The 24,336-nt window shown below is 43.3% G+C and overlaps 1 protein-coding gene across 1 annotated transcript in view; it reads left to right on the top strand.

Moving 5' to 3' along the window:
• Positions 1–8,870: 8,870 nt before the first annotated feature.
• The window catches only part of SOGA3 (SOGA family member 3), a 46,475-nt gene continuing 31,009 nt past the window's right edge, over positions 8,871–24,336 (top strand). Inside the window, exons 1-6 of the mRNA XM_030944749.1 lie at positions 8,871–8,898; positions 9,452–9,580; positions 11,731–12,075; positions 12,172–12,662; positions 12,987–13,211; positions 16,452–16,610. Coding sequence (XP_030800609.1) covers positions 11,805–12,075; positions 12,172–12,662; positions 12,987–13,211; positions 16,452–16,610 — 1,146 coding nt within the window. The 5' untranslated portion in view covers positions 8,871–8,898; positions 9,452–9,580; positions 11,731–11,804. The remainder of the gene's footprint in view (positions 8,899–9,451; positions 9,581–11,730; positions 12,076–12,171; positions 12,663–12,986; positions 13,212–16,451; positions 16,611–24,336) is intronic.

A 24,336-nucleotide genomic window follows, 5' to 3' on the forward strand; every position in this document is an offset into this window, starting at 1 on the left:
AATCTCAAATGTTACTGTCTGGGAAGTGGACTAGCAGCTGCTCTTGCTCCAGAGAGGTTTTGATCTGTGCAGTTTCCAGAGCTCCTTGGTCAGGGGGCAGCGCCCATGCACTAATGTGCTCACCAGGCAGCCAGGGAAATAACCCTGTGTCGTGCCCACTCCACATCAGTGCTGCAGTCACCATTACCTCAGTGGCTTGAATCGGGCTATTTGGAAGGGTAGTTGATGACAGCACATGGGCTTGAGTTACACTTTAAAACTGCTTGAAGAAATAGTTTGACCCTTTGCCAAAGCTTTGATAGTAATTAAAAGATGCACACAGACTCCCAATGGCTCACAGAACATCCTGCAATGAGAGAGAGTGTCACCACAGCAGACATTGAAGAAGACATTTATTCTTTAAAGAGGGCTCAAGGAAAGTTTTCTCATGTGTCTTTTTGTGGGCTTTAGTGGTAGTGAAACCTACAGAACAAGAGTTTCTGGTATTCCAGCTATTAAAATTATGGTAAACGAAATGAAAGCTGAATTTTTGCTTCACCTCAGTTAAGCATCTTTAAAATTATGATGGCTTAATGGAAAGTGCATGCAAATGAAAAGTGGGTAAAAACATTTTAGGATTTTTTCCTAAAAATAAATTAACCCAGTCATCTTTGAGAAAAAGGACTTAACTTCCCTGAGTTATTCTGTTACTCATGTCTCATTCCAGAGCTAGATCTGAAGGGTAAGTGAGGAAGACATGGCAGCAAATATTATCATGGCTTTGAGGGACTGTAACTGGAAGTCATAAGGTATATGGCCAGCATCAAACTGGAGGTGGGATGCACTGCCTGGCTCTGTGCCTGACCATCAGCAGCTCCAGCTCAGAAGAGAGCATCTTCCTTTCCAGTAACTACAGATTTCCTTTTGAAAGAAAAACTTCATTATAAAACTGAGAACATTTACTTTGCTGCATTAAATTTTTATTTTCCTCAGACTTTTTAACTCATACAAAAATTTTGTAAATGCAAAGACAATTGATGTTTTAATAAAATCCATTACTACAATTCATTATTATTATTCATAGAAGTTCTCAGGTTATATGAAGTATTTCAAGTGATCAGAACATTGGTTTTTTTCTAGTCATGGCAAAAACAATGAGTGATTTGAAAATATATGTTTACCTTATAGCAGTTGGTTTAGTAAAGCTTCTAAATTAAATCTGTCAGTACTTAAATCAGCATCCTGTACCAGCTTAGAGGAGACAATGACCAAAATGTCCAAGAAATCCTAACATTGGGGATGGTCATTTTGACAAGAGTGTGAGATTAGCTACTGACCTTAATGGAGCCAAGATTTAACCCCAGAAGATTTAAAGGAATATCTCTGTATATTGAAGATTTGTTGCTTACTACACATGCCTCTTCTACAATTACAAGACAACTTGGACTGTGGGAAAAACAGGTGGGTTTGAAAAGAGTGGATCACAGCTCTTTTGAACTATGACAACATGGCAGGGTAAGTTTATGTGCCTTCCTTGGACTTCCTTCCTCAATAATGAATGAAACCTGGAGGGCATCCTCTCCTGTATATATATCGCATTAATAACTGATTAACTTGGCCAAACAGAAACACTTCGATTTACGGCTGATTTTGGTGGGATAGATACCAAGTTAACCTCACATTCAGACTCAACAAGGGGAGCAGAAAGACTCATGCTGCAGCACCCTTTTCAGCACTAAGGCATTACCTTAAGCTTAAGGGTCAATTATGCTTCAATTATGGTCTCTTGCACCTCAGATCAATAAAGGATTATCTCAGATCGTCCTGCAACATCCTAATTCTCTGTGGGCAGCAGCATCAGCTGTCCAGGGTTTACATATTGCTATGGCAATGTGACCCAGAGCCTTTTTGCAGGACTCCAGTGTCGCTGGGACTGTCCTTACTCCAACAGCTTGACTGTTGTTTTGCCCGTAATAGAATTACACCAGGGTAGATGTGTTGTGATGAAAAACATTTCTCTACAGGGACTCCAAACAAGGTCAGGCCATCACCCTTATGTCTCTGCCGTGCTGTCTGTGAGATGCAAGGAGTGCAGGAGGGGGTTAGCATGGAGGAGCCTAGCGTGTCTCCGGACCTCGCCCTGAAGGGATTGCCTCTGTCCATTCCGTGACACTCTGACACTACAACACACCAATACTGATTTCTCAGGCTCCTCCTTGGAAATGCTCCATCCTTGCCTCCCCCTCCTCTCCCTCCCCTGCACCAGCTCCACGGAATGGAAGAGGGGCTGCTTGATGAGGTGGCAGCAGGTAAAGTCACCATAGAAACCGGGGCTCTGGCCTCATCCGCACTGCGAGCGAGCGGCTCCCCCGCAGCCCGCAGAGAGCACAAAGCTGCTGCGCTACAGCCACAACTGATCCACTGTCTGCCATCTGAAACCATCTAAAGCAATATCAGCCAACACAAGGCAGCAGATTTGGAGAAAATAATTTTCTCACTTACTCTTTAAATCAGAATCAAAATTCAGTCCCTGAGTCAAAAGCCTTGCAACAAATCTGCCATGCGTACTTCTCAATACACCTACAGAGCTTTTTCTGTGCACATGCACCAGCTGGAAAACCTGATATCCTGATTTTATTGTCTTGATGTGTGCCAGAGTCCTCTAATTTCTCTGAAAGTACTAGGGCATTATGTAAGAAGCTTGGATATGATCCAGGATGTAGATAACAGCATAACAGGCCTGATAAAAAGCCCAGCAAATTGTTGAACAAAGGATCTCATTCACTGCTGATTTATTAATCAGCAGCTTGCCTAAATACAGTGATTTTTTATAGGATTTGTTAGTGTGAATTAACAACTAAAATGTCCAGTCATCATACACAAAATCCAGTAAGACATAGAAATGAAAGAAACTTATTTTCAGGATTACTTATTTTGAGGTCTCACAGGTGTTTAGGACAAAAAAGGAACAGTGACAGCATTTTCAAAAGTTTCTAGTCCAAGAGTTACCTCTGAAAATTGCATTAAGCTTAGAAATTATATATACAAAAATCCATTGATCCTAAAATGCAGGTTATAGTGAAAAAATAACAGAGAAACCAAAGACAAAATAAAGAGATTATCCATAAGAAGAGGACAAAAAGGCAGAGAATAATTCAGGAGGTATCACAGGTGGAAAAGAAAATAATTATCTAACATCAGATGTTGGAAAATCTAGGTGGAATTTTCATCTGGAAGTTTATGTATATGGTAATGTGATGCCACCTGGAAGTCAGAGTAGGAAGATACAGTCCCAGCCTAAACAATTATACACATCCATAAGTTATCAAAACAAGCGCAACAAATTAACAGGGAGGAAATAACAATTTAATTATCATTAAACGAGGAACAAATAAAAACATAAAACACTCTCAAGCCTCTCAGCTAACAAAATGCAGACTGTTTATTCACCTGTTTCCTCACGTCTTCCCTGCCTTTCCAAGCTAAGGACCTAAGTCCCCTAGAATTCAAAGGGAATTGGGCATTCTAGTGCCTACAAATAAATGAAGAAAAATCACCTACTGTGGAGACCCCTGAAAAGTACTGTGTTTTCTTGGTCACCAGATGTGTGAGACTAGAATGGCCCTGCTTCTCCCAAACTCTCCTTAGGCACAGAGGAAGGGGTCTGCAACCCCTCTGGGATGCTAGAATCACTGTTTTCACTTGCTTTAAGCTGTGGTGGAACACCATGGGGTAAGAAGCTCTGCAGTCTGCTCAGGAAAGTCACAATGAGGACTTTAAGATAGACAGTAGGACCTTCATATCAGTTGTGGGCCACCTCTCAGTGAGATGCACAGGTTGTGGCACAGCCTCCCTGTCAGAAGGAAGCAGGCAGACCCCAGAATACAGCCTGCTCATGACTAATCTCTTTTAAGACCAGTCATTTTAAGTCTGAGATCACCTGCAATTGATCATCTGCAACGAAAATACCTTATATTTGAAATCTCTTCCTGTAAAAGCTGTTTGAACATACTGGTACTGTGTCAGTGTCCAAGGGAATATTGTTTACCTTCAGCAGCCAGTAAGCATGCTATACAAAATGCAATGAGACAGGGTATGAGACTGATTAATGTAGAAGAATTCCATATTTTGGCTTTCATTCCCACAGTCTTAGCTATAAAATTTTCTCTACTGTTCCTCTACCATTAGCCTTACTAAATAATCAATGAGGTTTAGATCCTAATGCAATATATAGACTATTCAGATATATGCATGCATGATTGCATTTATGCAAGTTTGCTGTTATCCTATCCTCTGAAAAGAGTATGAGAAAGTAGAATGGCAGCAAACACAGCAATACAGAGATCTTTTTCACTGTCTTCAATTCAAAATTGATACTTTTTTAAAATCATTCTAGTAACATAAGATATAGCAATTCCAGAAGAGACAGACTGATAGAAATTTTTGTATCATTAGAAATGGTTGAGCAGAACTGGCTTGTTTCAAGGCATGTTCAGTTCTGTTATTATCTCTGAACAATAAGTAGAATTGATTGCTGTAGAAAAAAAACAGAATTATGAAACTTCCTGAAACCTTTGGAAAGGCTGAATGAAATGTGTGATAACAAAATTAGAACTAAGCCTTTATTTTAAAAGAATTTAGTTATTAAAAGCAACAGACCTAATTTCATCTGGTTTTATTCTTTATTGGTGGAACAAAAGATGCCTCTAATTTTCATTACAATTTAAATTTTTCATGCCTTCTCACAATCTTGTGAGTCTGAGGATCCAGTGAGGTGCTTGAATGCAAGGGTTAAAACAAGTCTGACAGAGTGCATGAGACCCAGACCTACAGAACTGGGATACAGGTGATCCCTTACAGGTATGGTAGCTGAAGCTGCTTCCTTTATATAACTGTAAAAGGCAACATGACCTCCTTCTCCCATGGGAATGACTTGCCAGGGAGGGTGCAGATGGCATTGCTGTACCTTTGGTGGGGCATCCTGTCCCCTTGGTAGGTAGGGTCTGCTGATGAACAGAAGGTGCAGCCTCAGTGTGCCATGCTATAGCTGTCTCTGGCTGAGAAGCAGCTGTTAAGGAGGAGGAGGAAAAAGGAAGGAGAAATGGCAATCAGACCACTATGATTTTATATAATGATCTCGCTAAACAGGTGTGTCAAACTATGTGTCTTTTAACAAATTATTTGGTGCTGTTATTTCTGTTCTGCTGAGTTGCGTGAACTTAAAATATTTGGGGTTTAACTTTGTTTTTTCAGCCAAGTATTATTCCTATCTAACATGAAGGTTTCTTCTTTTTGAATTGTGATGATTTGGTGCTGTACAATTTTGCTATGCAGTACCTCTGGAAAGCTTTTATAAGAACATAGAAAAGTTGTAATGTATTCATTGTTTATTCTCAAATTACATCTTGAGGTGCTTAGTCAACATATTAGGAATAGGTGATGTCTCAAACTTACCTTTTTTTTTTTTGAATGCACAGAGGGTAGAATTGGCCTGGGGTAGAATTAGTCGTGTCCAGCACATTCTCCTGGGCAGGGAGATAAACTGCAGCCTCTGCCAGCTGGGGCAGTGCCAGCACCATGAATTAGCACAGCATGCTCCAGAATCTTCTCTTTCTGAACAAGCATAGCCCAGCATATTCCCAAGAGGGCAGAGGAGGTGAGTAAGCAAGTGGAGAAAGTACAGCAATTGTGAGCCACCCAGGCATTTTCCTGGAAAAGCATCCTCTCCAAGCCACTCCTGAAATCTGTTATTAAAGTATTCTCTACTGAAAGCTAGGAGGTCGTGCTTCGGTCACACTTTTAAGGTGTTATGTAAAGGGATTCTCTAACTTAGGAAAAGAAACTTATATGACTTAAGCTAAACTCTGCTTGGAGGAGAAATTCTTCCTCTCCTTTCTCTTCCTCTACTTTCATCTCTTGCTTAACTGCATACAACTTAACGCAGTTGTAGGCTGAAAAATGTGTCTCTACATGAGCAAGCAATAATGGGGACTAGAAAACAAGGAATTCACAGCTCTAATTTGAGTCAAAACAATTCTAGCTATTGAAGGCAGAAAAGTAATGAAAAAGTCATAGGTATGCTCTACCACGGTGCAGCAGGTTGCCAATGCTCTGCAGAAAAATAAATCTAAGGTGGAAGAATGCAATAGAAATGAAGAAAACAAAATAAGGTGGAAAAGATAAAGCGGGTGAAGCTAGAGTGTGATACTAACAGGATAACAATTGTCATACAGAGCCAGATCCAAGATTTTTTATCTTACTGATTGGAGTCTAACTGTGGTCAATAGTAGATGTTGGAAGAGAATGCAAAATAACATATTAATACCTCTACCAGACCATCTCTCAGATCAAAAAAACAGTCAGAGGAGAGGTGGGTTTTGAGCATGTTTGTCCTTTTTTGTCACCAACTGATTTTTCTTCCATTACTTTCTTCAATCACTTTTTAAACTCATGCAGACCCTTATATTCCCAACACTCTGTGTCAGGGAGGGAATAACTTAACCACAAGGACTGTTTTCTAGGTTTTTGGAATGCATCACCTGCATTCTTTCCTTCACGTTTGTATCTCTGCACCATTTGTGTGGGAAGATACTGTGAGTAATGGTGAACCTTTTACACTTGTTTACCTTCCTTACTAAAGATTGTAGGGACTTGCATCACATTTGTCCTCAGCCACCCTGTCTCCAGTCTGAAGATTCCTACCATACCTCATCATTCCTTGAGCAGAGGCACTTCAGGACCTGCCACGCTCCTCTGAACCTCACTCCTTTCCACCATGCCTGGTTTGAGATGGGGAACCAGAACTGTTCTCGGCAATCAAAATCGCTCTGCACCATGGAGTTATAGGGGACCAGTAATTATATTTTCTGGTTGGTTATCTATTTCTCACTAAATAATTTCTAGTATTCTATTTCCATTATTTTCCCTGACATTTGAGCCAGTGTATTTGTACAACTGTTCTGCACCATGTCAGTGTTTCATTTCTGAATGACAATAGTCAGCTGAGATCCCCTTGTTTTCTGTGTGAAGTTAAGATCTTTCCTTCTGTGTACTATTTCAATCCACAGGTTTTTGGAGACTCTACAATAAAATCTGCTCATAAATGGAATTTTTTTACTGTATTAATTTGTATATATGGGTCTCTTCATACTGCACTTACTCAAGGGTAGATATAATTATTGTATCTTTTATATTATGATCTGTTAGTAATAGAAAATGCCCACAGAGATCTGGCAGAAAATTTCCTAGTGGAAATACATCTTATATTAGAAAAAGAGTACTTTAACTTGTATTGATTTTATCCATTTTCCCCAGAAAAGAAAATTATATGAGTAGAATATTATTGTGCCATGTCAATTTTTATAACTCTGTCAGCACTGATGTTTAGATAGAATGGAAATTTTTGAGAATTAAGTCAACTGTACCAAACCACACTGAGAAACTGGCATTTTTTACCACCATAAGATTGATCTTTACTATCAGACATATGGCCTGACAATGAAGGTGAAAATAATCTGATGACCTGGTTTTCATTTGGACACCACTGTGACAAAATAAGAATCTGTACCTTTCCAAAAGCATGATCAAACTTGTCGTAGGGGGTATGAGGTGCCATCGCATTGCATAATTGTTTTCTGTAGAAAGTTCATCCAAGCTACTCACCCACCAAGGGAGCAGAAAGGATGGTAAATAATGTCCTTAAGTGCTTAAATATCCTTTAGTGCTTAAAAGTAGGGACTATGGTGCTTGTCCTTCTGAATGATATTGTGTAAATGAAATGTAATGTTGTTGCGATGTCCTTAATACTCCTATTCTGTTTATTCACTGAGATCAGGACCTAGATGTTCTAGCAGAATCTATCTAGTGTTTTCATAGGAAATTTTCCCAATTCCTACTCCAGAAATATTTTTTATTTTCATTCCTCATGTTTCCAACCAATTACTCTCTTTACATGGTATGATTGCATTTTTTATGAATTTCAAAGGCCAAAAAAGTCATCAAATATTAATAATTTTAAAAGTAGCTTTTCATCACCCCAGTGATTTTCTTACTCAGCATTAATGTTCCATTTCCTATTTTCTGATTGCCCTCAACTCATCACATCTATATATATATATTCCGTTCATGCAGTCCCAGGGCTGAAGTCTGGAGGACACGCACCTGCATGGGGCCAGTACCTTCCTGCATGCCACATATGCTGGTTTAGACGCGTTGAGTCCTGCTTGGCATATCAGGAGAGGTGGAGAGGACTGTAAGGAGAGGGGGAGCTGGAAAGGGGGCAGCCTCTCCCCGCTGAGCTTGCCCTCACCCAAGGACCACACCAGAACCTCAGAGACAAGTATAACAAGAACCTCAGAGAGAAGTATATACGTACATGCAATGTACCAACCCATGCATATGTTTGTATATTTTGTAGGCGTGCTAGCACATGCGTATGCACGCACAATTGTGTACATATTTATGCACTGTGTATGTGTGTACATACAGTTTCGATGTATGCATGCATGTATATGCTGGTATACCTATGGACACGAAACCATCATTTAATTATCCTTCGGGAGGAGTTTCCAGCCCGGATACCCAGTCTCCCCACGCTGGAGGGAAGCGTCCGCGCCCCTCCCGCCGCCAAGGCGCTGCCGGGGCTGAGGCAGAGCCCAGGAGCTGCCCTGACCTCCGAGCGGCTGCAGGAGGACGGAGAGGGACCCCAAAAGGGGCACTGCTGCCCCTGAGGCTATTCTGGGTGTTCATACAGACACAGGTGGGTGCGGGACACTCCCACACACAGCGATCACATGGCAAGGGTCCCTCCTCGGAGGGAGGGGAACGAAAGCAAGCCTTTCCCCCGTTTTCTTTGTTTGTAATTGGGAAAGACTTCAAGCGCAAAGTCTTAAGAGCCTCCTGAGGTGCTTCAGAGCAAAGGTAAATTCACCTCACTATGGAACAGAGAGGTAAAACAGATTTGCCCGCGACACGAGTAAAGAAAGGGTCAGTGACCCGTTGGTCCCCGTGTCGAGGCGCGTAAATAACCCCAGGGAATGATCTCCACCAGCCCAGAGACGGTGCTGCCTTTGTCTCTGCCCCTCCGGGCGGCAGCGGGCTCTTGCCGAAGGGGCGCAGCCGAGGGCGGCGAACAAAGGAAGAAAGCTCTGTCACCGCAGCCCTGCCTGTGCAGAAGATGCCCGGCACCCCTGTCCGGCCCGAGCAGGCTCCCCTGAAGGGGACGCTAAATAATTGATCATCATCGATTGCCTGTATGCACTGGGAAGCGAAAGCGGGCGCATCCCTCGCTTGCAGCCCGCTCCTTCCCCCATTTGCGCTGTAATCCTATTCCACCATGTGCAGATAGATGAAGGGACGTAATTCAGCCTTCAGGCCTGGGCGGGGTTCTCGCCGTTTCATCTTTTTCTTTCTCTTCCCTTCGCTGCTTTCTTCCCTTCCCCCCCCCGTCCCCCCCACCCCTTCCGTCTCCCAGGCCCAGTGAGGTCAGCTCATGAATATTGCTTCATTTTCCTGAGAGGCTCTGGCAGCGGCGGGTACCTCGTGTGCGGTGCCCGGCTCTCCGTGCATGCTTTTCGCCAGCCGGGCAGCGGACAAAGTGGTGGTGAGTAATGCAGATGCTTTAGATCCAAGCCTTTTTATTTTTTCCTTCTACTTTTGTTTTTTTTCCTTCTCCCCAAAAAGGAAATATTATTCCTAATGCAGATGTAACAAACCCACCAGGTATGGAGGGGGGGACGGGGGGGACTTTCAAAAATCCCCTCTGCTCCTTTAAACCAGGACAAGAGGCAGAAGCACTCCCAAATCTTAAGCCGCGTTTGCGAATTCTCGGCAGGGCAGAGGCGGATGCCCGGTAGGACGAAAGGGCCAGGGGGATGCTCTGCCCGAAGTTCGGGGCACGGGAGAGTCCCGTGGAGCCACTGGACCGCTCCCTTTTGTTGCTTCCATTTATTTACCCCTTTTTCCGCGTGGACAGCTGTTCCCGACAGGAAAACCTGCGGAGACGCCGCGTCCCGGCGCCACGTGGTTTTGTCTCTGGGGAGAAGGTCGAGCTGCGGAGTTTTGTGAGGACAGAGATTTCGGACTTGATCTCAAACGGGGCTTTCGTTGTGACTGTTAAAAATGTATATAAATACATATATATAAATATGTATATACAAAATTAGCCAACTTAACCCTAGGAGGTAGCAGATCTTGGATTTTGGGGCATGCAGGGTAAGGATTGTGTTCTGGCAGGTCGCGGCTGAGTCCGATGTCTTAGTGGCTGTGAAAGTTCCCTAAAAGATTCAGGTATAGCATAGGGTTCCCGATGACTAATTTGAATTACATTTCTTGTATTTCATACCTGTATAGCCCCAAACAATGGTAGGGTGGGAATTCTGTTTGTGGTGGCTAATAGAAATGCAAGGAAATCTTTTATAAAGTGTTGTCATACAAGTTTTGTAGCTCTATACGCCCATGCTTTTTTTTAAATAATTAATGCTTGGGAAGTGTCTGCCAAATTGTGCCATTTTGAGCATTAATTTCCAGAATATTGGTTTAAATCAGGTTATTAATGACAGTGCATTTGAGAGGAAATTATGTCCTCCTGCCAGTGACAGCAGAGCAAACACAGCCTCATTGTCTAGTACGTTCGAGGGAGTAAACCAATTGTCAGGGCACGGTATAGTCTCTAGGTTGATTTTGCCCAGTCGTGCTTCTTTCTTTATTCCCTGTTCCAGCAGGGAATGGTTAAGCCATGTTCTAGGAGAGAATGGGCAGGCCATGTTAGGAATGCTATCATTTCTGCTGTTGTTCTCTCTAAGGGAGGTTGAATAAATGCTGTGTGAAAACATTTTGTGGATCATAGCCATTATTTTCAGAATATATTGGGCACATTAGCAGCATGATATGGCTTTTAACAGCCCTTTATCATAATCTGTTGTGGTCATGAAAACTCTGGTTGTGTCATTATAGAGGCAAATTGTCAAGTGAGCATCCTTCAAAGAATGACACATAACATTTTCTTCTGGGTGACAATGTATTCCTTGCTTCTTCTGTTTTGAAAGTCTGCTGGAGTGATTATGTCTGAATCCTATATAACCTATTGATATGAATAACTGGTAACAAACATGAATCGGTCGTAAGTCCTGCAAGCACCTCTGGATAAAAAACTGGGGAAATGTGTGTTTAGAAGCTGACTGCAAACCCCCTTTCCTTTATGACCGAGTCACCTTGCCCCGGAAGAGTCGCTGTCAAAGCTGAAGGGAAATCCGTAGTTGCTTCCACGTGTGCAGCCCTTTGTACAGTAGCTTTCCCCCACTCGGCTGTGATGGACACTGGGACGAGGCCTTTTAGCAGGCAGACAGGTGCATTAGCAACGCAGGCTTGGTGGTGAGGACAAGGGAGAGAGAAGTTTGTGTGTGGGAGGAAATTCATGCCTGGTGTGGCGGTCCCGTGGGGGAAGGTTCGGCATTGGGGCTGGGGAAACGCCCCTAGGCGCAGTCGGAGTGGGAACAGGTCTCAGCCTGAGCCGAGCCCTTCGGGCCCTTCCTGGAGCCGCTCCGGTTGGCTCTGGGCTGCGGCCTCGGCCGGATTCTCGCGGGCCGCTCCGGGGGACCGCTCCGCCCGCAGGTGGGCGCGGGTCAGGGCTGGGGGCCGGCGGGGCGCCGCGACCGCGGGGAGCGGGCAGGCTGGCGGCCGCCGTGGCCGGCAAGCCCGTCTCCCTGTCCTCCCCGTGCCCACCCCGACCGCTTCTCCGGTTCTCCTCCCCAGCTCCCGGGGCGGCGGCGGCGGAGGAGGCGGAGGAGCCGGCCGGTGATGGACGCGTCCCCGAGATAGCCGCCGCCATGAGCCAGCCGCCTGCAGGGGGCGCCGCCGCCGAGCCGCGCCTGCATCCCGAGGGCAGCAGCGGCAGGAAGCAGCCGCGGGCAGCCTCGCCGGCCCGGGCCCGCGACGCCGTCCCGCGCCCGCCGCCCAGCGCCGCCAAAACCGCGCCCGGCGCCGCCAAAACCGCCTCGGCGCGGCCGCCGCCCGGCCAGGCCCCCGAGCCGCCCGCGGCCGCGCCGCCGCGAAGCCGGCGCGGGGAGCTGTCCAGCCCGGCGCCGGTGCTGAACCGCCGCCCAGCGCCGCCGCCGCCGGGGAGGAGGGGCCGCCGCCGCCGCCGCCGAGGAGCCGCTGCCGCCGCCGGGCGCCGCCGAGGAGGCGCCCCTGCAGGGGGCGGCGGGGGCGAGCGGGAGGGGGCGGCGGCGCCGCCGCCCAAGCAGTGGCGGGGGAAAGCGGGGCGGTCCCCGCTGAAGGGCGCGGGGGAGGCGGCCCCGGCGCCTCCATCTTCCTCGGGCGCGGGGAAGGGCCGCGGTGCGGCGGCGGGCGGCGGAGGGTACTGGAAGGAGGGATGCCTGCAAAGTGAGCTCATCCAGTTCCATCTCAGGAAAGGGCTGGCGGCGGCCGCCCAGATGCAAACCAAGGGCAGCAACCACAGCAGCAGCAGCGGCAGCGCTGCCTCCGCCGCCTCCGCGGCCGCCGCCCCGGCCGCCTCCGCCTCCTCTCCCGCTGCCATGGCGGCGGCCGGGGCAGAGGGGCTGCGGCAGGGCGAGGCGGAAGGCGACGACAGGAGCTGCGGCCCCGAAGTCGCCCTGAGCCCCCACCTGCAGGAGGAGATGCAGGAAGAGATGGAGAAACTGCGGGAGGAGAACGAGAGCCTCAAGGTGAGGGGCCGGGACGGTGACGGGGATGGGTGGGGGAGAACGAGGGCCGGGCGGGGACCGGGCTGCCTCCCGACGGGAGGACCTTCCCGGCCTCCCTCTCTTGCAGCAAGAGCGCTGGAAGCATCGTTAAGATGGCTCTGTTGTGGGGTGTGCGGGCAGTGCCACTTCCCTGCTTCGTTGCGGTGCCTATAATGAGCTGGATGGTATTTACCTGCCTTCCCTGCGGGGCGGAGCTCCATTTTGGCTGCCTTCCCCTATACCTGCTGACATTTGTGATTTTGACCCACCTGTTGCGTCCCTGTCCCCTTCTTGCCCCCGTGCCAGAACGAAATAGATGAGCTGAGGACAGAGATGGATGAGATGAGGGACAGTTTCTTTGAAGAGGATGCTTGTCAGCTTCAAGAAATGCGCCATGAACTGGAGCGAGCCAACAAGAACTGCCGGATCCTTCAGTACCGGCTGCGCAAGGCCGAGCGCAAGAGGCTCCGCTACGCCCAGACTGGCGAGATCGACAACGAGCTCATACGCAGCATGGAGCAGGACCTCAAGGTACAGACACGGGCAGGTGTCGAGGGGAAGGGAGCGTCTCAGATGGAGACACAACCATGCTCTTGGTCCTCATGACTCAGGCGTTTCCATCTGTTCCAATGTGCACCCAGTGCAGTTCGTGGAATAGCAATGGCCAAGCTCTTCTTGGTAATAGGACCCCTTGCTGTATGTAGCCCTTAGTATGATTTTTTATAAAGGTAATGTGCAAGGAGTTGCTCAAAAGCAAATTAGAAGCTAAAGGTTTTGGGCTCTTTATGATGAGTGCAAAGCATACCCTTCCACTGCAGAATTAAACCAACCTCACCAAACAGCCCTATTGACTTTGAGGGGATTTTGTTACTCTTTAGTGAGAGATTTTAGGGGGTAAGCAGATTGAATACTTGCAGTCACAACACTGAATCCTTACTCTGTTTCCATCGGTAAAAAAACTGCTGTCATATCCAATGAATCCAGGGTTTTTCACATCCACCTGAAAGTGTAGACAAAACCCATAAAATTTCAGTGTGTCATCAACTGCATTTCATCCATAAGATCTGAATGAACCACAGCCTCTTGCTAAGGAAAAGTTTCAGTCCTTGTTTAAAGATTGTCATTGGTAAAATAACCATCATCTCCATTCTAGATTGGTCCAATTACAGAGAAAAAAGCCTTTCTTGACACAGTTGGAAGTTTAATTTCTGCTTCCATTGACTAGATATTGAAGGACTCTGGCTGAATCAGGACACCTAAACATTTTTCAGTTGACTGGTCTCCCAGTCAAGGAGACTGGGAGACCAGTCAAGGTTATTTTTTAACTTTTTTCTGATGAATATGACGGATGGATATGATGGATAAATATGTTATTCTCAGACCTGGTTTGGATCATCTTTTCTGAAAGTTTTCAAGCTTGTCATCACTATTATTAAAATTTCTATTTGATATTCCTTTTCTGTGCGTATTCAAAACCCACGTTTTCTGCTGTGGCTGTGACAGTTCTATAAATACAGCTGCCCATGTGGTTCTTGGCAAAATAGTCTTCCTGATCAGAAGCAAAATCACCCCCTTCTCATGGGGATTTCTGTTTGAAACAAGGGATGTTTTGCATGCTCAGGATGATGCTTAGGTGGTCAGTTGAGACACACACATTTGCAGGCAGAATTTGAAGGTGGGCCTTCATATCTCAAGTGAATTGTGATTACAGCTGGCTTCTTGGTTGGCTCAGTGTTACTTTTATTAGCAAGTCATACACATGCAGGCTGGGGAGGGAATTGTTGAGGGCACTTCTGCTGAGGGGCTTTTCTGCCAATATAGGAGATAGAAGCTAAGGCCTTGGATTTAGCTGGACAAAGAGCTTGCTTTAATTAGCATTTCTCCCATGTGTTTCCCAGTGTGACTGACTCATTGGAAAGGAGCAGTGTTCTTGCAGAGTGTTCTCACTGTTCATGAATGTGTTCTGCTTTGGAGTAGGGATGAATGTCTAATGCCAAATTTCTGCCTAATAGAGTTCTGGGTGCTGGCTAACCATAATTATAACTCATGCGGTTTTAGGTAGTGTTTTCAAGTCCTCTTCTGAAGAAAGACTATCCAAATTTACATTGTTCATTTTGCAATATAGTAGAGAACTTGATCCTTCAGAGATACAGTCTTGCAGATAGCTGTATTAAAATGTATCTTGCATACGCCTGGATTAAAATGTATCTTGCATAAGTGAGTCCCATTTCCTATGTGATCTAGAACTCTCTGTATTTTTTCCTGCATTAATAGCTATTCCACCAATTTTTGTGTCAAAAAATTAGCTACCAGTAATTACATTACAAATTGGTTTTATTTACTGTTCCAGACTGTATCTATAGACTAGAGGTTCCACTAGGGTGCTGTTTTAAATATCCCCCATGATTTTCCATTTACTTTGGCTGGACAACCAGATGAGCACTTTAATACGAAGTGTAAGAAAAGGCATCGAGCTAAAGCCCTGTGGCGTGTTTCTCAGCTCATTCTGCAGTCTCTTTGGGCTATGGTTATAATTGAAATTCCCCTCGACTCACTCTTTCTGTTGGGCATTATGTGTCTTGAGTGCGTGTGCAGTGGGGGAGGTTATTGAATGATCTTGTGCTACACTGCAGTGTTGTATCTGTAATTCACACACACTGGGTTTCTTGTCAAGGGAGGCTGAGTCACTAGCTGCTGCTGATTTCTGATACATTGGATCTTTCTAGATGCTTTCTTACCATTAGTATTTTTTCTCTAGAGTTTTAGTGTGTCAAAGATCTTCTGACACACTAACATAAAGGTGGTTTGAGTGAAAGCCATGAAGGACAGCTCACTGAACTCCCCTAGCTAATGCTAAGTTGGATTAATTATGCTTTCCCAGTGTTCTAAAAAAAGCAGGAAATTAGGCTTTTCAAACTATGTGTCTGTGTGTCTAAATCACCATCAACACAGTGATTAGTGTATATTTAAATATTTTTAATGTGTGATTATAATTTCTGGTGATTTCACAAAATATAGTGCAAGTGGCTTGCAGGGCAAGATTCTCATTACTTTTCCTGAGGAGGAGGAATTAGATCTTGTCATATGCCTTTTACTCTATTCCTATGAAAATGCATAAAAAATCCCCCAAAACAGCAACAAACCTTAGTGTTCATTTCCATTGAAAATATCGGATGTCATTTGTGTGAACACAACGTCAGTAAAAATGTTGTTTGTATTTTGATCTTAAAATGAACCAATGGTAGTAAATATTTTCATTAATTGTCCACCAGGAAGAGAGAAACTAGCAGAGTCAAAATAAACATGTGTCCATTTGCAGTCACAGGTAGATACAGGTAGGGAAGGCCTGGAGAAGATGGGCTCTGATTTTAGGTGCTGTTCCATGTCAAGTATTTGAAGAGTGTGTGTTTTTGGGCATTGAAAAGTATGCGCTAGCTGTGATTGAGAGAAAATAGATGATGCACGGTCTCCAGGAATAATGAAGGTCCTGTTTAACTGTTGATGTGACAGAACCTAAGAAGGACTTGGGGTTTAATGTCTGATATGGTTTCCAGTGAAGTCCATAGGGATAATGTATAATTTTTTGGAAGGAATTGGCTTGAATATGGAATTGTTTAGAATTCTGTCTGTGGATGTCCTTGTCTACCTGTTTCCTTACATACCTCTTCCATCAAAACACCCAGAATTAACTTTTAAATGGATGCTTAGGCACTAAGCACTGCAGCAGTAAAATTTTTTTTAACCCTTCTTTTGATATACCATTTCATTTAGGTTGCAAAAGATGTGTCGGTGAGACTTCATCATGAGTTAGAAAATGTGGAAGAAAAACGCACTATAACAGAAGATGAAAATGAAAAGTTAAGACAGCAGCTTATAGAAGTTGAAATTGCCAAACAAGCACTACAGAATGAGCTGGAAAAAATGAAAGAGGTTAGTATTGCTATTTACTTCTACACCAATTATTTGAAGATCTTAAATTCTTACTGATGAACTGTTTTTCTTCTACAACTTCATTTGGGGGCAAACAATATGGCAGTCAAAAGTTGAAATTTGCAAGGAGTGCTAAAGTACAACTTGATGGTTGCGAAGCTGAGAAGAAACTAAAATATTTGGTGTTTTCTGGGCAAAACAGGAACCAAGTAGTGCTTTTATTTTCTCTCTCTACTAGGCGGGAAATGTGAAGTTTGTGGTAACAAGAGCTCAGAGGCTTTGATACATTGTACCTACATAAATATTCATATAGGAAGTGTGCTCAAGTGTGCCAGAGGCATCTAACTTTACAGATGATGTTTGCCACAGGTTTTTACGAAGACCAGTAGTTCTTCCCTTGCTAACTACTACTAGGGACTGGCAGGCACACTGAGACTGGGGATCTAGCCACCTCCCCATCTTGTTCAGTCATGCTTTTTGGAGTACTGGGAAGCGAGAGACCCTACCTGGCTTTTCAATCTAAGCATAATTTTTCATTGTATCTAATTAATCTTCAAAATTACTCCAGCTGCCATTATATAGATGCAAGATACTGTGCCATTAAGTAAGCAGAAAATTGCATTACAGCATTATTAGCCAGGCTGACAGAGATAACAAAGCAGCAGTAAAAGGAGAAACTGTTGGCTAAGAATGACTTATCAGAAGAGATTTTAAAAGCAGCTATCCTGTTTCCTCTTCAAGATTTAAAATTCAATGAATGTCCCTAATTTTCACATTTAGGAATATTCCCTAGTAGCAACACCAGTGTCTTCTTTGATCTTGTATGAAGCAGAAGAGGCATATTTAGTTGTCAAAAAGGGCAGGAAATTTTGAGTTGTATGATGTTAGGACATTTTTAGGAACTGCAAACGAGTCTTTTAAGTGATGTAGTATTAAAAATATTAAAATTTTTTCTTTACAGGAGCTGAATTTCAAGCATGTTAGTAGAAGTTAAACAGGTGGTTTGTTCCACCTTCTGCTGCTTTCCCAGATAACTGCTGATTTTAAAAGGGCATGAAAAAAATCTGAGCTTTAGTCAGGTTTCCCCTCATCTCCCTGAAACTTTCCCCTTCTGTTTTCTCTCTGGTTACTGCCATTAAATAGAGCTTGATTTCCTGGACTAGGTTCTTGATAAGAGCATGATTTTTCTGTAATTATCCTTGTAACTTGTCTTTAAGATTGGCTTTACTCCAAAGTTTTTGTTATTCTTGTCCATTCACACTCTACTTTCTTTTAGGTTTTTATCTCTGGTTCCTCCTTCTCTCTAATAGGTTATACTGCTGTAAAATCCTTTTGCCTCGCTTTTTTGAAGCATCTTCAGATTACAGTGATGTTTGGTGGCAATTTAATAGTTTGTGTTCTTTGATATTAAGCCAGTTAATGGACTTCTTCATCCCTGTCATCACTAGTCACTTTCTCCTTATCGTGGTTCTTCCCTCTGGCCTGCCATGAGGAGCTACGATTCTGTTGCTCCCACACTGCTCTCCACTCCCTTCTTTGGCTTAAGTGTTTAGCCCTTTCTGGTTTTGCTGTTGGTATCAATGAAAGGGTGCTGGAGGCTCCAGAAGAGATGGTGTCATGTTTAGGGTCTCTTGGTACACAATAATGGTTTTCATGAAGCTGAAGCAGATGGATGTTTCCCAGTGGCAAAGAATGGGGGCAGTGAGCCAGAATGAAAACATGAAGTAAGGCTTGACATCATACTAGGGGTGGAGTGAACAAAGAGTCAGAAATACATCCTTATACTGAAGAAAGGAGAACTGCCTTATGTGTCATCATAATTGTCAGGTTTTATGTGTTTAAATAGGCCGCTGAGTTGCTTTCAGCAGGTGAATGCTGATTTTAAGGCCAGGACTTTCAGCACAGCATGGGGGAAGTTGGAGGATAGGTGAGGATGTGCAAGTCAGGAAAAACAAGTTTGAGGCAAAGCCAAATTATTGTGCACTTTGCAAATATACCATGACTTGGGCGACCCATGGAAACATGCTTGTAAAGAATAGTAAATCTTACAGAATTGAAATTTAGAATCTGTGAAGAAGCTATTCAACTGTTAATACAAAAAACCATGAAAGCAACCGAAAGCAGTCTGCATTAGAATTTTTCTGTGACAAATATTTTTTCTTCTTCTCTGGCAATTGAAGGTTTCATGCATTTTAAATGTCATTGTCAGGTAGTCATAATGTTAATTTTCTGTTTGTTTCTGAGTTATTTTCCTCTAATTTCATAGATTTACAATCCTTTCTCGTTTCAATACAGTCATTATACCAATGGAACCTCCTGCTTAAGGAAGTTCTACTCAGCTTAAATTGAAATACAGGGAAAACCTTTTGTCTGGATTGTGATCTTTGCTTTATTGTGCATAGATTTAATGGGAAAGTATCTCTCTAAAGACAAAGAAACATTTTCTTTCACAGCATAGTAAAAATGCTTGGAGATGTAATGATTGATTTCTGTGCTTTTGTCATCAGATGTACTGCAGAAACCCAAACCTTTCCATTCTTAAAATCTATTTATGTACAACTGCCATGTGAAATTTCTTGTTCTTTAATAATGAACAGTATGAGATATCAAAGAATTAAAATATGACTTAATAGAAAATGTAAGAAAGAAAGCATAATATTTTGGTAGGTAGTCTCTAGGGCAGGACCAAAGCCAAAGTTCTGTCTTTGTGGATTCTCTGTTGTTTCAAAAAGCATGGAGACTTGACTGAAAACATGTAGAAAAGATAAAAGCTAGCAGATATGTTGGTTTAGAGTCAAATCTGGAGTTCTCCAGTGAACATTTGGGTGAATATAGACATGTGAATGTATTTGTCCATTTATATAAAGATGTAATTGCGGTTTGCCTTCTTGATTCAGAGCTTTTGGGAAAAACAAATTATGGTAAATTCCACAACAAGTTTGAAATTGTTGTTGATGGCAGCAGAAGCTTGCAAGCATCCAGGATTTGGAAGGTGTTCCAACAATGCATTCATTTTTTATCAGTTACTTTTGCTTTCAGTCCCCCAAACTGCAGCTATTTGATGGAATGTTATTCCTGCATATATCCACACAGACACACAAGATTTTTAATCTGTGTTGGTTTTATTTGTAGCAACTGCTGCTGATTTCTTCTTTAATATTGGTTGCTATCAACTGTAATCCTTTTTGGGAAGCCAAAAACAAAGTAGAGGAATTGTTTCCTAGCAGGAAAGAGAAACTAACAGTAGCTAGACATAATTTTTCAGATATTAAAAAAATTAACATGTTAATAATAATAATGAGCATGTTGTTCATTGATTAATTAATTAACTTTCATTAATTTGTTGTTGACAAGTAAAGCCTAGCTAATGCTTATAGATCTGTTATCATGAACTAAAAATTAATTTGTTTGCTGTAGCTATGTGCAAACACTCAGTTAGCTGAGGTTTAGTGGTTTGTTGTGAGACAAATGAAGTAGGGGGAAAATATGGTTGTTGTACTGGACCCTGGGCTTTATAAATCCTTGCTGCAACACAGACATGCAATGGCAAGAAGCACAGTGTTTTTCAGGGACATGTGTTTTTCAGGGACATGTGTTGTTCCAGAGCACCAGGAATATTTCTCTGTCTGCTCTGGGATGTCCTAACCCCCAGGGGAGCACTGACTTTGACCCTCTCTCATGGAGAAAGTTTCCTAGACTTCAAGATAGACTAGAATCCACAAAAGTGTGAAATAGATTACAGAGAGTAGTGTAGGTGTATCACTTGGTGTAGGTGAATCACTTGGTGAGAAATTTAGGTTTTGGGATTTTTAGTATGTTGTGGATGGAAGCAAGATGGAGGGCACAGGGTGTCATCCTGGGTTTCTTCTTCATGCTTCTTCTTCCGTCTTCTTCATGGGTTTGGGTTGCATTTTGTAATTGGGCAGAAAAGTCCGCATTGCAGCTCTTTGGGATCAGTTATTGGGTTAAAAGGGAAAATAATCTAGGTGTCAATTCTTAATTGGATAGTTTAGTCTTAAAAGACCTTGTAACAAGTGATTGTTAGCCATTTTGTGTTTTCTAATGAAAAGGTGCCGAACTCACAGTAGTGAGACTGTTTTACTGATAAGAAATAATAAACTCTTGAGTCCAAACATGAGCTACTGTCTCAAGTGCCTTCAATCCAGACCCAGAGAAACTGACAAGTGGTACCACCACACTGTGTCTCCCTGGATGGGTATGGATTGCTCTGCTACTGCTCCAAGCTGGGCAGATGCAAGGCAGCTCAGTTCTTACAGCTGCTTTAGGGTGATGTTGTCAAGCCACCATTTTCTTCTTCTGAGCACAGACTTTTAGTTCAGATCCAGAACGTGTGATAACCATGGCACATGAACCAGAGATGTCTTTTGTCCCTTCATTTCAGACTGCAGGCAGAGGAGTCTGTCCCTCCCTACATTGGTCTATATTTTGCTGTAGTGGTGCCTGTCTTGTCAATCTGGCTCATACACTGCATGGAAATGGAAGAAGGCAACACAGTCTGGGGAACTGGGCACTGGAGCTGAGAGGAAAAATCTGAATTCTGCTCCTTGTTTTGACACTATCCTGCTGTGGGACCACAGGAATGTAATTACACTTTTCTGCTTACTCTTGCAACCTTTGCCTGCCCTGTTTAAGCACAGATTAGCTCTTTATACACCTCTGAGTGTTCAGGCTGCACAGACATCAGAAGGATAGCTGGAAGTTTCACTACAAAAGCTGCTATAAAAAAACTCCAAACATCTCCAAATTTGACCTCCCCCACCCTTGCAAAAAAAAAAAAAACCAAAACCACAAAAAAAAAACAAAGCCAAAACCAACCAACCAACCAAACAAAAAAACCACCAAAAAAACCAAAACAACCAAAAAGCACCTCAAACCAACAAACCCACACTATGAAAGATCTAGTAAGATGCTGTTCCAGTCCCCTTGATCACCAATACTAGCTTGCCTTGCTTTTCTAGGATGAAAATCCAGTATCTCTTCTTTCTCATAACCCTTTCTTTCTTTAGGCCCCTTCTCCTGCCATTTAACCACAACCACTTATTTCAAGTCTTTCTTCTATAACTCACAAAGTCTCACATTCTCCAGATTCTTTCGCTCAGTCTTGATCCTGTGTCTCTTTTTCTTTTTTCTTTTTCTTTTTTCTCTTTCTACTTTTCTTTCTTTTTCTCTTTTTCTCTTTTATGTCTGATAGTAGTAGTTTTGCTGTCTTCTGATTCTAAGTCCCAGTCTTGTCCTTCTCCCCCATCATTCCTTCCTTCCCTGCATCCTTCCAACTCTTCACGAGTGTCCACTCTCCTCTCTGGATTTCAAGAATTTTCTAGGTAATTTTGCTCTTATTCTGCTTTAAATATATTATCCCCATTTCTTAGCTACAACTTCTGTCTGCTGTGAAATTTTTACTTTTTCCCTGGTTCCTCCGCCCCCTCATGCAAATCTGTCAGCTTCCTTGGTTTGTTCTGTTCCTTTCCTTGTTTCCAAGCCTTAGCTCGTCATTTTTGCATCTGGACTGAGAGCAGTGGAGGATCACTCTCTGTGCTAGGAAACAGCAACTATATCACTGTGAGCACCTGAATGAAGGTTTCTGGTTCTAATGCCTGGCTTCAGCTTTATCCGGACCCTCATGGAACAACAATTGCAGGACTAGTTGGCTTTGCCTTCTGGCCCTGGAGTTGGAACATAATCTGTCAGCGGGAGGAAACATGCAGATTGATAGCTGGCAGTGGGAGAGGGTGAGGTAATTTATAAATACTGAATTTTCAGCAATTCAAACTGGTAAGCTCCAATGAATAATTACCTGGTAATATATAGGAATGGAAAATTTCTAGAAGTTTATGTCATCCTTTTGATGAGTTAGGAAAGTATGAGGTATACATTGTATATAAACACAAAAATGGTCTGGAACACAGACATATTGGGATGTGTCAAGAGAACAGTTTCTAGAATAATTTACTATGAGCAAACAAGAATATTGTCATCTTAAAAAGCGCTGAATAATTTGCTTAAATTTCCCAAAATATTAGCAGTGTTGGTAACTTATCCCAGGACAGATGCTTGGTGTGGAAAATCTGCAACGCTTAAAATATAATGAGGTTGCAAGAAACTGGAAACAAGTCTCATAAAGAGTGGTGGTTTCCAGCATTTCCAACAGGCAAGGCAGCCATATCCAACAGTAACATTACATAATTGGAAGCTTTCAGAACTTCCTTGCCTGGTAGTCATCTTGATCCCTTCTCCCAGCACCTTAAACTTCACCGTCTCACGGTCAGTGCTGCCAGTGCTTCCACTGTCCATTAAACCTCTGATCACTGATTCCTTGTTTGCAAGAGGTCCATCAAAGTAATTGCTACAGCTGACTTATTAATCACCTGTGGCAAAAGTGTCTTCAATCCATTGCAGAAATCATGTGACTGCTAGTTATCTGAAAATGCTTCCTCCTGAAAATGATTTCTCCTCGTGCATCAGATGATCAGGAGGAGACACTTCAGAGAGTGCTCCTCTCTCCTCTGATTGTTGCCCGTAGCTCACAGCTGGCCCATCCTGTCACAGGATGCAATTGAACTGCTCTTTTGTGTGGAGCCAAACCCTTCTTCCTCACCTTTAGAGTTTTCATCAATCCATTGCTGCACTCCAGGCATGTGAGCTATCCTGACAGGTCTCTGTGATTCCAGTGAGGTCATAACTATGTGGATATTCATGGATTTCTAGCTTCTGTTTGTTGCCCATGCTGCATGCATATGAATCACTGGAGACTGATGCTTGGTTGTTGTGGTTTGAAAGAGAAAGTTTAAGTTTCCTCCATCATGCTGTCTCCCAGGCACATCATAATTGCACCTCATATTTTCATTTTTCCTCAGAGTTAGAGCCTCATTTCAAACAGCTGGTAATGGAGGGAGCACAGTAAAGCAGAGTGAGATGAGAGGCTGCTGTAGCTGCTCATCCTCACAGGCTCGGTGCAGTGAGTGGAACTCTTTGGAGACTTAACAGTAATTTGCTTGTTCCTGGCACCAGATGGCAGCAGGGGAGGATTTAATAGGGCTCTCACAAAACCAGTTCCTTCTTGTGTCTTTTGGAGTATCCAATACTAAGTCTATCAGCAACACTTTTACCAACAGTACCTTTAAGCAGAGGGCTTCTGTGATCTGGAATTTCGGTTTGTTGTCTCAAAAAAAAGGCAAGTTATTTTGATGAAAAGCACAACAGGATACTTATAAGACTTTTCAAAAAGAGATGAGAAAAAAATGTCTGCCTGGGTTTGTACGGGAAAAAGAGAAAAAGTCCTGTATCTGCAAGCACATCTCAGTGATTTCTAAGCACCACATCCCAGCAGATGTGTAACCCCCAGTCAGACTTGCATGTGTGGTATTCTGTTACCTTTGGTGTCTTGCCCAAGTATTTTGTTCCTTTAAAAACAGTACTCAGCAGGGATGCTATTCGTAACCTGTGAGGGTGTGATTCTGACACACTTGCTCAGAGCACACTGTGACTTCACAGGGACTGGGATAAGCCGAGTTTGCTTCGGTTTTGTTCTTTGAATATGAGAAAAGAATCATAATGGAGACAGAAATTAATCTGTGTAACAGAATCTGTTGTAGTAATTCTCTGAAAATGTCATGCTATAAGCAGGAAAAAAAAGTGCATTTGAGAAGCAGCTGATGCTTAAACTTTGTAAAATTAGATTTTAATTATCTATCTGCCATCAGCAATT

This window comes from Camarhynchus parvulus, chromosome 3, assembly GCF_901933205.1.
Source record: "Camarhynchus parvulus chromosome 3, STF_HiC, whole genome shotgun sequence".
Taxonomy (NCBI): Eukaryota; Metazoa; Chordata; class Aves; order Passeriformes; family Thraupidae; genus Camarhynchus; species Camarhynchus parvulus.